We start from the raw sequence: 14,694 nt of genomic DNA on the forward strand, positions 1-14,694 counted from the left end.
GGTGGTAGCAGTGGCTTCAGAGTTTTTCAGCCTATTTGCCTCTGCCATTTTCTTCCCATTAGTAAAGCAGTGACATAAAAAGAGACACAGCAGGTAGACAGCAGTACCAAACCTCTGGATAATATTTACGACAAAACTAGGTAGTGAGATATCCCCAAAATAAACCTAGGTGGTAACAAGCCATACCAGTCACAAAACTTGCAAGATATTGTTGGGGAGGAAAAAAAATTTACCTCTTCCTTTTCTAGATTCTTCTGGCTGATCTAATAATTAAATTGACACGAGATAGATTAACAGAAGAAAATCTAACGTTAATTTTGTGCATATGAGAGACTCAAAGAAGTGACCAAAGCAGGCAGCTTCTGTACCTTTAAGACAAGCAAACACCAGCAAAATAACTTTGTGAAGAACTGATAATGCGAGGAAATTTAGGCTTGGGTACCATTTAGTGAAGCATCTAAGCAGATGGTTTACACAGCTTTCTTGGCCTTGAAGTCCCTCTTTCCATTGATAAGGATGTCTCTGTCCCTCCTGCTATAGGGAGACTACCTTTTACATGGGAGATGACTTCCCGCTTTCAGGGGGCAAAGACGAGGATCAGAGTGTTCTTCTAGCACTAGCTGTTTTCAAGTCACTTTAACAACTGATTGGTATGCCCCTTTGTCATATTTGGGGTAATAGAACTCAGGAAAAAACTAGAAATAAAAGAAAAATAATTTTGAAAGTTAAAACTAATTAATTTCAGTCTTAAAAAACAGAGCACATAAATACCATAAAAAAAATAGAAGGTGAATAAGAGGCGAACTTTAAAGCTCAAAGAAAAGTTAATAGAGACACAGAGGTAGAGAACAAATTTTAAGGATACCAAGGGGAAAGCAGTGGTGGAGGGGGTTGAATTGGGAGATTGGGATTGACACATATTGTTGATACTGTGTATAAAACATAACTAATGAGAATATACTGTATAGCAAAAAAAAAACTTCAAAGAGAAGTAAAGAAAGCAACATAAAGGATCAAGAGAAAAATATTGAAGACAGTCATAAAAAAAAAGAAAAAATGGAAAATATGGACAATATGAGTCCATGAAGAAAAAACCCAAAGTAGAACAAGCACTATTAATAAAAATGCCAGAAAATAAGGAAAACTAATCAATTCTACTTCCAAAATTATTTTATAGAGAAAAATCTTTCCATTCTCCAAAAAAAAAAAAAGGAAAAAGTGAATCTCTATACTGAAAAAGTGTATTATGCCTGAGCTCTCCAACACTATGGAATATCCTGGTATATACCTGGAATATACTTGTCTTTGAAGTAAAACAAAGTCTTTTTGGTCATTTAAACAAACAAAAAAAAAACTGAATTAGAAAAGAAAGAAAATTAAATAACCATCAGACTTTTCGATACCAATGCTTTATACAAATGAAAATGCAGGAACATACTTAAGAAACTCAAGGGAAAAATATATGAGCCAAGGATTTTATATCTAGAAAAACCAACTTTCTAGTAACTAGCAAAGAACACAGGAAGTCTGTCATCAACATGTAAGAACTCAGGTAATATTGGCCCTATGAACACTTCTTGGGGAATTTTTGAGAGGCTAGACTTGAGATAACTTAAGTAACTAGAGAAATAACATCCTAGGGACTGATGGATTAACAACATTAAATACATTGTTACAGACAGCAAAGAGTCTGCCTGCAAAGCATGGGACCTGAGTTTGTTCCCTGGGTCAGGACGATCCTCTGGAGAAGGGAATGGCTACCCACTCCAGTATTCTTGCCTGGAGAATTCCACGGACTGAGGAGCCTGACGGGCTACAGTCTATAGGGTCATAAAGAATTGGACACGATTGAGCGATTAACATATACACAGCTTAGTAGAACTTAAACAGGACAACCAGGAAGAGGCCCCCTACAGGCCAAAGTTGGGACAGTTTGAGCTTCAGTAATGAAAATATAGTTAACCCTGTAACAGCTCAGGGATTCGGAGTACCAACCCTCCGAACAGTGGAAAATCCATTACAGTGGGTCCTCCTTATTCATAGTTTGTGTAGTGCTATTGTGCATATTCAGTGAAAAAAATAGTATACGAGTGGACCCACGTATTTCAAACCCATGTTGTGCAAGGGTCAACTGTAATTGACCCTTTCATCAATAGATGAAAACTCATAAATATATTAATCTATGAATTCATAATGATATTTTGAAACAATTTAAAAATTGGTCATCTTTGGAAGATGATACAAAACCAGTCCATTACAGAGCAAAGTGGTCAATAAAAGAGAAAAATCAAACATGTAATCTTGCCTTTCTTGAACTGTACTACTGAGCAACTAAACAGATGGGGAGGATGTCTTTCATTTTTTAAACTATAAATGAATGATAGAATATCACCGTTTAAAAGTCCTCATTGGATGGATATAGGAATTTAGCATGAAAGGTGCTAGGAAGTACATGATAGATATGACCAGACATCACATGTCTCCTATAATCCTATGAAACACCACCAGTAATCTTGCCAGAAGTGCAAACCTGAGTCTCAGGTATTCTCTGGATCCCGCCGCCAATTTGAAGAAGCATGCTAAACTGCAACAAAAATGTGCAGCCAGCAAAATCTAGACAATAGAAAACGCTACTGGTCGAATTGCCTGGCTTTCCAACAGATAAGTTGTAAGAAAATAGACAGTATGAAGAAGAAATCTGGTAGATTGAAAGTGACTTTAAATATATCATATTTTTTTTAATGAGCTGAACTAAACTATAGGATCTAAGGACAGACACTGGAGTGATAAAACTACTTTTAAAACACAAGGAAATTACTGTTACAAAAATGAGGATGATGGTTTTATGGAGGAGGGAGGGGTTATAACTGGAACAAGTCTTCTGGAATGTCCAACAAAGTTCAATTTCCTGACTTGATGGTATTTACCATATAATTTATTTTATTAAACCATATGTCTGCTGTATAGAGTTTTATATATGTCTTTTATTTTGCCATAAAAAGGATTAAAAATAAATTGATCCAGTACCAGACATTTTAAGACTGATTATCTCTGGGTGATAGAGGAACTGGTAATTTTAATGTTTCTTTTTTCTCTTTCAGGTGTATTTTTTTCTAATTGTACTTCCACTGAACATTTCTTAGATATGCAATTTAAAATTAGAAAGTGACATTTTAATATAAATTTTGTAAAAATCAGCCACAGGGTATCTTGGTAGGACTTTATTTAAATTAAAGGGCAAATTCAGAATATTATAATAGTTTAATCAATGGCTGTGACTTCTTTTTCTTACAAAACTTAAAACTGTTTAGTTTTTCTTAGAGATGACACAGTGCCAGTCTGGTGAACAGACGTAGGTTTGCAAGTTTTCCTGACCTTCTTGATCTGAATCCCTCTAAGCCTTAGTGTCACTTTCCTTTTGGGTCAAAAAAGTGGTGATGGTCTCATCACACTTGATAGTAAAAAGAAATTCAAGGAAAGCTGTTTGTAAGGTGAGACTTCTGTGCTGATACATCACCCTCATTACATCTACTGAGATCTACAAAATCTTTTGTTCTTTTTATTTCTTTGCTTAGAGCAATAAAACCAAGTCTTTCAGGAAATGCATGGATAAGTTAAAATGCTGGATAATTTGTGTAGTAATGAATGATCCTTTCAATTTCATCTTCACATCGTATTATCAATAGCTGTTTTCTTAAAAAAGAACAACTCTCCATACTAGCATGGAGACGGAGTTGAGTTTGATGATATTGATTGTGTTAGGTGGGTGGTCCTCTATTTGACCTTTTTACCAACTGTTGCTCAAGCACCTTCGAACAGAGAAATTTTAGGTACTATCATTAGATAGCAAATTAGACCACATATATACAAATATATTTTAACCTTTTTTGGTGAGAAAATAGGCATAATTCATTTTCTTGGTTCTGTCTCAACTAAGGAATTACATTTCTGTGGGATGAATTGCTTTTCACTTTTTCTTTTAATATTGTATAAAGTTTATGGTGATAGCAAATTTAGTGCCCTTAGATTATGAGGGCGCTTTCTCCTCATTAGCATTCTTTATATAAGAATGCACTCATTTTTTTCTAAAAATAAAATTTGAGCATTATCAGAAACCCCTTCTATAACTTTTTGGGAGGCAGGTAGTTGTTTTTTGTATGTTTTTTGTGGGAGAGAGAAGGGTTTTCATTGGTTGTCTGGTTTTGCTTTCTTCTTCCATATCGTGAATGTCTTTACCTAAAGAATGTGTGATGTGGAATGGGACTTGTACTTTTAAATGATATGTCATTTTTTCCCCATCAAGAGTTCACAATGAAACCCAAATAGAGATAAGCTAGAAGAACATTATGCTTAGTGAAAGAAGCCAGTCACAGAAAACCATATATTATATGATTCCATTTATAAGAAATGTCCAGAATAGACACATCCATAGAAACAGAAAGTAGATTAGCGGTTGCCAGGGGCTGAGGGGAGGAGATGGGGGTGGTAGTGGGGGTGGGAATGATTGCTAATGGGTACAGGCTTTCTTTCTTTTTGAGGTGATGATGCTATTCTAGAATTAGATAGTGATGATGGTTGCACACCACCATGAATATACCTAAGGGCCCTGTATTGTAGGCTGTCCTGGAGGAGGCACACTGGGAAAGTGGCCTGGTGCCCTGCCCACCTGGCCTTTCTCCCACCCGCCCACACAGGGTTGCCTGAGTTAGAGACCTGGATATGGCTTGAAAATCACTGATCCGAACAATATAAACTCTTTTATTGCCAGATGAAAATAGACCAAGTAAAAGCTGGAGGCCGTTACTTCCCTATCTCCTTGTATATTAACAATGTGTTAAGAGCAGACACAGAAATAAATTGGGTCATAAATGCTTATTCTTGCATGGGGCCTTCTTTTTGTATTTCTATCATGGAAAGCTCCTTTTTTTTTTATATTTACCAAAATATTCAGGATAAACATATCTATAAACTTAATGATCTGCGGCTGTGATACCCATTGCTGAAAGTCCAAATGTCCTTTATAGCAGAGATATATCCTTTTGGCTTTATTCTCAGGACCGTCTCTAAATATTGCCTTCTTTATTCCCAGCTGTGATCTGTGCCTCTCCCCTGTTCTGCCTGGTTAGAGATAAATACCCCTAAACCAGCATCTCATAGCAACCCTTTTTCCCTGTATAGAGTGCCTTGGATTCTTTCCCCGCCTCCCCCAATTAGTAGCTTATTGTTCTTGCCTGGAGAATCCCAGGGACAGGGGAGCCTGGTGGGCTGCCGTCTATGGGGTCGCACAGAGTCTGACACGACTGAAGCGACTTAGCAGCAGCAGCAGCAGCACCAGTAGCTTATTTTCTACACATCATATTTTGGGAGGGTCTGTATCTATATAATGCAGGTATTATATAGTTTCTTCTTTGTTACTCAGAAAAAGATTTGACATTGTGGGTCTGATAGCAAGGTCCAGTGATAACATGGGCTTTGCTTGCTATACATATTCTTTTAAATAAAGAGAAAACGGATGTATACACAGCTTGGGCTGATTTATGTTATCTCTCTGCTCTTCAAGGTTAGAGAATCAAGTAGTAGTAGTAGTAGTTGTTTAGTCGCTAAGTCGTGTCAACTCCTGCGACCCCATGGACTGTAGCCCACCAGGCTCCTCTGTCCATGGGATTCTCCAGGCAAGAAAACAGGAGTGGGTTGCCATTACCTTCTCCATAGAGAATCAAAAATTCCCTTAATTGTTTACTAGAAGAAAACATATTTAGGTGTCATGAGAGCAAATAGAAAGTAACAAAACCATGTAAGGATTGACTCAATTCAGTTGTTTCAAAAAATAATACTTTGTTAAGCTTTTGTTTGCAAAACAAGTTTGTGTGAATCCAGGGCATGCTTGTCAGGAGGGAAAAGACAGACTGAGGAGGGTGCAAAGGCTGGGGGGAGTGGGTGGCAGGTAGGTCAGTCACCCTAAACGATTATATTAACTAATCATATTGAAATGCTTTTTTAAAAAGTCACATTTTATATCACCATTAGTAATTTAGTCCATGTCAAATGCATGCTCTGTGTGTGTGTGTATGTGTGTGTGTGTGTGTGTGTATGTGCGCTCCAGTCACTTAGTCATATCTGACACTTTGAGACCCCATGGACTGTAGCCTGCCAGGCTCCTGTATCCATGAAATTTTCCAGGCAAGAATACTGGAGTGGGCTGTGTTTCCTACTCCAGGGGATCTTCATGACCCAGGGATTGAACCCACATCTGCATTGCAGGCAGATTCTTTACCACTGTGCCACCTGGAAAGTCCCATGTCAAATAAGTATACGTTTATATGGATGGGAAAGAACAAAGAATCTGAGAGTATTCCTTGCAGTACAGAGAACCAACGTGGCCCTGGGCTTTCTGTCTTGTGTACTGTTTTCTCCTTTGCTAGACTACAATTTGTGCTGGCTTCTGTGAAGTCGGTACAGGATATATGTATATATATACATATATATATAGGTGAATTATGAGGATGTGTGTGCCTCATTACTTAGCTAAAATCATATAATATCCAGAATACATCATCACCAAGTGTTTAATAGCAGCAAATTGCAGCTTTTTTAGTGACAGGAATTAATGAGTAACATTGCCAAAATTGATTTTAATGTATTGGGGGAATGATTTACTTATTGCTTATTCTCAACAGAAAATTAAAAATTATAAGCTGATTGCTGAAAATATTTAATGATGAGTCTTGATTGCCATGTGTTCTCATGACCTTGTGTGCTATTCCAAAAATACATAGAACTACTGAAAGTGTTGTCATTTAATGGCATCAATTTACATCTGCTCTAATTTGATTGTAGATAGTTGTCTCCTTCCATTTTAATGAGATAAGTGTAATTTTTTTCAACCTCATAGACAACATCTGGGGAAGATGTACGGGACTTCACAAAGGTGCTGAAGAATAAGTTCAGATCGAAGAAATACTTTGCCAAGCATCCTCGGCTTGGCTACCTGCCTGTCCAGACAGTTCTTGAAGGTGACAACTTAGAGACGTAAGTTTAATTTTACTATTAAACTTGTATCTGTATGTGCTCTTATACCTGATACTTTTATATTAGTGACAAAAGATAAATCTGATACCCCAAAAAAAGTTGTGTTTTGGTAAAATGTTTCATCTACAAGAAGGGCAAATAAACTTGGGCTCAGTCTTGGCAACATGAATTTTGACTGTTTTTGACAGCACAGGTTTAATTTTGCATGTTTTCCTAAACTTTTGAAATACGTAATAATGTGTCCACCTTTGCACTGGTCATCTCTTTTACTCTTAAAAATACTTTAAGCAAATTGTTGCATTTATGCTCTTTCATTACTTTATTTTCCATTTTTCCCTCTTTGTGGGTTTTTTTTTTACTATTTCTTATATGTTTTGCACTAATTTTACTTATTTTAATATGTTTATTAATAGTGTTTAATTCCTTGCTTCAGATATATATCTATATGAAATCTCATCAAAATCTCACATTGCGTTTCTAATTTCTTTTTTTCTTAAACATGGCAGCGAAATGAGATAGCTTTAAATAGAACCTGTAATAGACAAAGTTTTCTTAAAAGTATATCATTTGAGTTTACAAACATAAATGAAACAAAGTTTCAGATTGCAAAATTACTTTGGGATTATAAAATGAAGGATAATAGTTTATAGCCTGAAATGAAAAGAAACTTTAAAATGAACCAGAATAAATGCAAGAACAAAATTTAAATTACTAAGCAATTATATGTCAAGATCAAAATAAATATGATTTTAAATCTTTGAATTACTTTTTTTTTTAAATATCAGCATAAATATGCCTGCCAAGGCAATTTTCTTATGCTTGAATCTTGGGGAAAATTAAGTTTTATTGCTAATCATCACCAGAGTGCCTAGTCATAAAGAATAGTGGAGTTCTAGTTACAGAAATATTCCTTCTCAAGTAACTACAGAAGAGAAGCTCTGAAGTGTGGAGTTTTCTACCTTATACAGTAAAGAAAACTGAAGTAAGAACTATAAAAATGTGTTGACATTTAACCTTCAAAGCTCGTAGTTAACTTCTTTGTGTATATATGGGAGATAATTAGAGAACAGTAGCAGTCCAGTGTATTATGACAGTCCATGTCTCAAAGATGTCAAAATAGAGGGATAGACCATTTAGTCCAATTTTTTTTATCCATATAAAACCCTTTGGACCAGGGGCTTTGCTACATTTATATGCAATTTTTTTTTTTTTTAGTTTGTTTAACTACTAAGAAATAAAAGGAAGACTACAGACAAAGTAAAGTGGGTATTTTTATCCCTCCATAGGTAATATTATGGATGTGCATGAAGAAGAAATACAGCATGGCTTTATATGTAGATAGCTCCAAAAATACCACATACTCATTTAAAGCATACCAAAAACTTCAAACTTTTTGATAACTTTGCTTGATATCAAATTCCATACAATTAAGATATATGCCTCCCAGTCATTTTTTTCCACAGTACATTTAAGAAGAAATTTTATTGAAATGATTTTAAGTTAAGGCATACTATTGAAATACTTGTGATTCCCTGGTAGCTTGGCTGGTAAAGAATCTGCCTGCAACGCAGGAGACCCCAGTTCGATTCTTGGATCGGGAGGATCCACTGGAGAAGGGATAGGCTACCCACTCCAGGATACTTGGGCTTCCCTAGTGACTCAACTGGTAGAGAATCTGCCTGCAATACTTAAAATCTGTAAAGAAAGGTATATTTTTGATCCTGTCTGTGTTTTGCGGATAGACTTTTTTCCCTTTTCTTTCAAAACGTATATAATACATTCTTATTTGTTTTAGTGTCTAATATATAGTTTAACTATGCTGAATACCTAATAAAGATAAAATTTTGCCTATCTTGGTATCAGATCTAAATAACCTTTAGAGTAAGGGCCTGAAGCATAGAATTATCACACAGTGGTTTTATTTACAAGGTAATTTGATAGGTTTGAAATAGTGATGTGCTTTTGACTCTTTGGATAAACCATTGGCATTTTATGTTCCAAATAGCTACATCCCTTGTATGAGTCATGCAGATAGATAGATCTTTTAAATTGCTTTTAAGCAATTTTGATAATTTGCCTTTCACTGTCAAAATAATGACTGACGTTAATAATTCTGAGTGATTCAGTTAAAGGAAAAGAGAACAGAAAAGTGTGTGCCAAATAATTTTGTGCTATGATTTTTGGCTGTAACTCTGAAGATGCTTCATTTCATCAAAGATGAATGTACCAGCATTTTCAGTGAGAGGAAAATGAGGGAAAGAAAAGGAGTGTAAGATTAAATCAGATGTCATGAGATCCTTTTTTGAAAAAGATTTATGAGCTACTGGATACATTGGGCAGATTTTCTTCCTTTTTTAATCCTAGAATGTATTCTTGGAGTTGGTATAGTTCATTTTTCTACTGAGCCCTTTCTAGTACAGGGCCACTTAATCTTCTGGTGTAACAATTTATGTGAATAGGTAGTAAAAATTTTGATTTCATTTATTCTCCTATTTGTGGGAGGAGAACATTGGAGAAAAACCAGTGAAGTGGTAAATGTGTTGAAGTTATTTATGAAGCTGATTAGAGTTTCCTTTTGCTTCTTTCTCTTTCATCCCTGCAAAATGTAATGTCTTATCCCCTATACATGCATGCATGGAGGGGATTTATGGGAAAATTAGTTGTTATTAAAAGGAGGTAAACAAACCCATGCTTCGGTTTATTCAATTAATTTTATAACTATGCAAGGTTTTTTCACAAAAATAAATCAAAATAAATGAGTAGAGCTTGATGAAAGAGTTATTACCATTGAAAATATACCTGAAAAACAAGCTCAAAGGGTGACAAAGTAATTTGAGAATTGAGTGAGATTTATTGGCTAAAAAGGTAGCTTAGTTTCCCTGAAAATTAAAAGGAATAAAATAGGCACCTCTCCCTGGTATTGGTTGGGCTTCCATTTGCCTGCAATGCAGAAAACCCGGGTTGGATCCCTGGGTTGGGAAGATCCCCTGGAGAAGGAAACGGCAACCCACTCTGGTATTTTTGCCTGGGAAATCCCATGGACAGAGGAACCTGGTGGGCTAAAGTGCATGGGGTCTCAGTAGTCAGACACAACTTAACGACTAAACAACCACACTACCACGTGTATTGGTTAAGGTGGAATAGATGAGTTTCTTGGTTTTTTAAGTTCTTACGGTAGCAAGAACCATCTCATAGTAAATGGAATTATGGTTGTGGGAGCATTGGACCGGGAAGTGACAGTTCATCCCCAGACTGAAAGATGAATAGGGCCCAAAACTCAGTGTTTGCTACCCGGGGAGGAGAGGGAGAGTTTCCCAGCAAGGCAAACATTTTCAAAAGCCGAAAGACAACCCTGTTTTGGAAACTGGAATGGGAAGTTGAGAATCATGACGAGAAATGGGAGTGGAAAGGAAAGCAGGACGCAGATCATGATCAGCCTTGTAAAGCAGGTGAAGATGTTTGTAGTCTTCAAGAGCAGGAGGGAGGGGGCATTGAAGCTTTATCTGTTAGAGCCGCTGGGACCCCTGCTCTGCGACAAATGGACTTCAGAAGGCAAACAGACGGAAGTGTGAGAAGTCTGCTGAGAATTTAAGGCACTGAAAAGTCTCTAAAATCTTCAAAGAAAGTCTGGATTATATTTCCTATAACATTAAGTATATTTAGTAGAGTCTTGCATATTAGTGTGTGATTAGCCAAAACACCCTGTTCAGACACCACTCTGGAACGCAGTTGAGAGGCAGCATTATGAAGTCTGGGCTAACACAGGCTAACAACTCAGGGAGAATATTGCCCAGTTTTCTTTTTCTGGAATTAAATGAAAAAGCTTATCAGTTAATATATTCTCTACAAATCAAAGTACTTTGAAGTCAATAAAGCCTAAAGTTTTTTTTTTTTAATCTTTTTCTTTTCTCAGAAATTTTCATAATACATAAAGAGGCTTTCTTTTGACACTCTTCAGTTCAGCTTTTTGCCTCTGCCATTCTTATCTTAGTTCAGTGAATCACTATTGTACTAACTGAATTAACTTTACGGGAACCAGTCAAGCAGTTTCACAAAGCTTTTCTGAGTTCAATTAAGATTTAAAATATATATATATATATATATATATATATACATGTATTTTTCTTATATTTAAAGCTCACAGCAAATGTTGTGGTATACTTAAATTTTAGAAATGATCTCTGGGGCAGTTCCTATGTTTTTCAGAAAGTGTTGAAAGTGTTAGTCTCTCAATCATATCTCACTCTTTATGATCCCATGGACAACAGCCTGCCAAGCTCCTCTGTCCTTGGAATTCTCCAGGCAAGAATACTGGAATGAGTAACCTTTCCCTTCTCCAGGGGATCTTCCGACCCAGGAATTGAACCCAGGTCTGCTGCATTGCAGGCAGATTCTCTACCATCTGAGCCACCAGGGAAAGTGTATAGAAAATCATTTATCTGACACTTAACATCTGTATTTCAGAGTTAATGAAAAGTAGTGATAAGAAAAGACTTGAATAATGCTGTTTTGTTTCATTGTTGTGTCTGTTTTACACGAGTAATTGTCTATGTATAGTATAAATGTCTGACAAACACAGACCAGATAAATGCCTTTTTTTGAAACAAGTCCAAAGAATCTCAGTTTTCCACACCAATAAGATGACTTTCCATCATCTTTTAATCTTCGCTTTGCAGACATCAACTTTTGCTTCTCAGTGGGAGATAATGAGATCATTAACTTTTTCTTAAGTATGTATATATATTAGAAATAGGAGAATCAAATAGATCTAAAATAAATTTTCCTTCTTTGTTTCAACCAGCATTAGCTTTTGCAGGAGACTTTTTTAATTAGACAACTAATTTTCTTTAGGCTTTTAAATTTCCACATTCATCAGTATTCCCCCACACCTTCCCACACCCCCAATAAAAAAGGGTTAGGGTTAGAACTAACTTTTAATTAGGATCATTTGTTTTCAAACGCTATTTCTTACAGACTTGGGGTTTTCTAGGCAGTGCTGTGAGACTGGAGTGTATCTCCAGGGCTAGGAATGATATTGAATAATCAAGTTCCAATCTCAAGCTCTGATTCTAGTAGACAGTGTTCCTTTTATCAGTTTCTTAGATAGAACTTCTGGGTAAAATTTTGTTTGATAAAAGTGTATCATGATCTAGCAACGTTGCTTTCAAGTTATGGATAATTGAGAATTTTGGCCAGGTATAGAGGAGAACATCTAGGCTGCATCTTTTTTCAGTGTATCTGTGAGGTTGAGGTACTCTGTGTACACCTTTATTTGGATTTTATTTATAATTTATAATTTATTTATAATCAAAAAAATATGATTGCACCTCTGTCCAGTACATTATGAAACATTACTTTTTAAATTATCCCATAATTTTGGGCTATTTTAGAGCATTCTCTTTCTTTTTCCAATCAGACTATTTAAATGTGTTTGCTGTCTATAACAAATATCCTATAATATCTGTGGAAAGGCCCCTGCAGGCACTTGAATACATAGCATCTTTTCTAGAATAAACAGTCATTTCTGTTTGTTTTGACTTCTTTCATGGTGGACCTCAGGGCAACCAAATGCAGGCGTGGGAGATGATTGAGAATGTATCCCACGCCCCACCCTCTGACTGACTGCTTTTGTCTTAAATTGCTCTAAAGTGTTTTTTCTATGACTTTTGTCTCCCTCTGCCCTCTTTGCAGTCCTATCACACTCATCAGTATGTGGCCGGAGCACTATGAGTGAGTATCCACAGCTCCGTATGCACAAGACGGATGTTCTAATCAGTTTTACTAGCATGGGGTGATTTCTAAACTCTTATCCTAAAATAATAGTTCTGCCTCCTGGGTAACAATCCTAGTGGTTTGTTTGCATGTCAAATTCATTATTTAACTAAGCTAACATTCCTAATAGTAATATCTGTCAATATTTGGGCATAAAACTGTTTCTTTGCTTTCTCTCTTCCAGCCCTTCGCAGTCTCCTCAGCTGTTTCATGATGATACCCATTCAAGAATAGAACAGTATGCTACACGGTAAGAAACTTTGCTGGGATCCCTCCACTGCACTGCCACCCAGAATGTATCTCTTTCTGTATTATCTTATATCATTCACATGCCTTGATTTAAGAGATACAGTTTTACAGGAGTGGTGATTCTGTTATATTTGAAATCTGGGCTTTCATCTTTCTATACTGTAATTTGCACTTTACCAAACACTTGCAATATATTCTACTGAGTAAATCTCCATGGGATGTGATTAGTGAGCTCATGAGAATGCAAACACTGTACAAATAGGATTTAGATAATGTAACCCAGTTTCAATGAATGAAAGTATTCTCAGGAGATGGTGTACATATGAATTACAATATGTAATTAAATGTATGCTAATACTTTACAATAGAGGTTTATTTTGGAGTTCCCAAATAATATAAAAGTATAAGCTGGTCTTACTGGGTTGTACAAACTTTTATACAACCAGATATGTACCAGGCATTGACAGTGTAGTAACTGGCTATGCTTTACAAGGTTATAGTTCAACCTGTGGTTGCTGAGGGGAAGGATGATGGGATGGGACAGTCAGAGAATTTAGGATAAACATGTACACACTACTGTATTTAAAATGGATAACCAACAAGGACCTCCTGTATAGCACAGGGAACTCGACTCAATGTTACGTGGCAGCTGGGATGGGAGGAGAGTTTGGAGGAGGATGGATACATGTATATGTATGGCTGAGTCCCTTTGCTGTCCACCTGAAGCTATCACAATATTGTTAATCAGCCATACTTCAAAATAAAATGAAAAGTTTTTTTAAAAGGTATGAAAAATCTTAAGGACAAATATAATACCTGAAAAAATAAATAATAAAAGGCTATAGTTCAAGCAACATAATAAAAACAGTAACATTTGAGCTGAGTCTAGGCCAAGTAGAAATTTCAGGAAAAAGTGGAAAAACATGCTTTAAAGTATTGAGCTCAGAAAGAATACAGTTTATTTAAATAATTGCAAGTAGAGAAAGGGGAAAGGAGAAGACAGAGTGAAGGGACAGAAGCTGAAGTCCAGTAATGTGGGGCCCACTCGCTAAGGATGGGCTTCCCTGATAGCTCAGTTGGTAAAGAATCCACCTGCAATGCAGGAGACCCTGGTTCGATTCCTGGGTCAGGAAGATCCACTGGAGAAGGGACAGGCTACCCACTCTAGTATTCCTGAGCTTCCCTTGTGGCTCAGCTGGTAAAGAGTCTGCCTGCAATGCGGGAGACCTGGGTACGATCCCTGGGTTGGAGGATCCACTGGAGAAGGGAAAGGCTACCCACTCCAGAATTCTGGCCTGGAGAATTCCATGGACTGTATAGTCCATGGGGTTGCAGAGAGTTGGACAGGACTGAGTGACTTTCACTTTCACTTGCTAAGGAGTAAGATTTCTGTCCTTTGGTAAAGAGGCATTATGGAGAATCTTTAAACATGAGAGGGAAAGGGACATAACCAGATGTGTGAGCAAGTAAAGACTAACTTAAGAGTCTGAGAAATCAACTAGGAATCTAGGCCCACTAGGAAACTACATAACATGATGTAAAATAAAAGTCTTTAGTCCTTATTGCAGTGGTGATAGAAACAGAACTCAACGTTAGAGGTTGTTTTCATTTCAAAGTCTTGTTAGGGAGTTTGAGCTGTTCTGG

The 14,694-nt window shown here is 36.5% G+C and overlaps 1 protein-coding gene across 16 annotated transcripts in view; it reads left to right on the forward strand.

Annotated features, from left to right (window-relative positions):
- The window catches only part of UTRN (utrophin), a 556,162-nt gene that overhangs the window by 513,510 nt on the left and 27,958 nt on the right, over positions 1–14,694 (forward strand). For 14 of the 16 annotated variants that reach the window (XM_086318195.1, XM_086318199.1, XM_086318196.1 and 11 more), the window contains 3 exons: positions 6,893–7,029; positions 12,721–12,759; positions 12,986–13,051. In XM_086318195.1, the coding sequence (XP_086174321.1) occupies positions 6,893–7,029; positions 12,721–12,759; positions 12,986–13,051 (242 nt within the window). The remainder of the gene's footprint in view (positions 1–6,892; positions 7,030–12,720; positions 12,760–12,985; positions 13,052–14,694) is intronic. The other 2 variants (XM_086318204.1, XM_086318205.1) reach the window with 1 other exon arrangement.

This window comes from Bos grunniens, chromosome 9, assembly GCF_055505025.1.
Source record: "Bos grunniens cultivar Pamir isolate PY7600 chromosome 9, Bosgru_T2T1.0, whole genome shotgun sequence".
Lineage (NCBI taxonomy): Eukaryota > Metazoa > Chordata > Mammalia > Artiodactyla > Bovidae > Bos > Bos grunniens.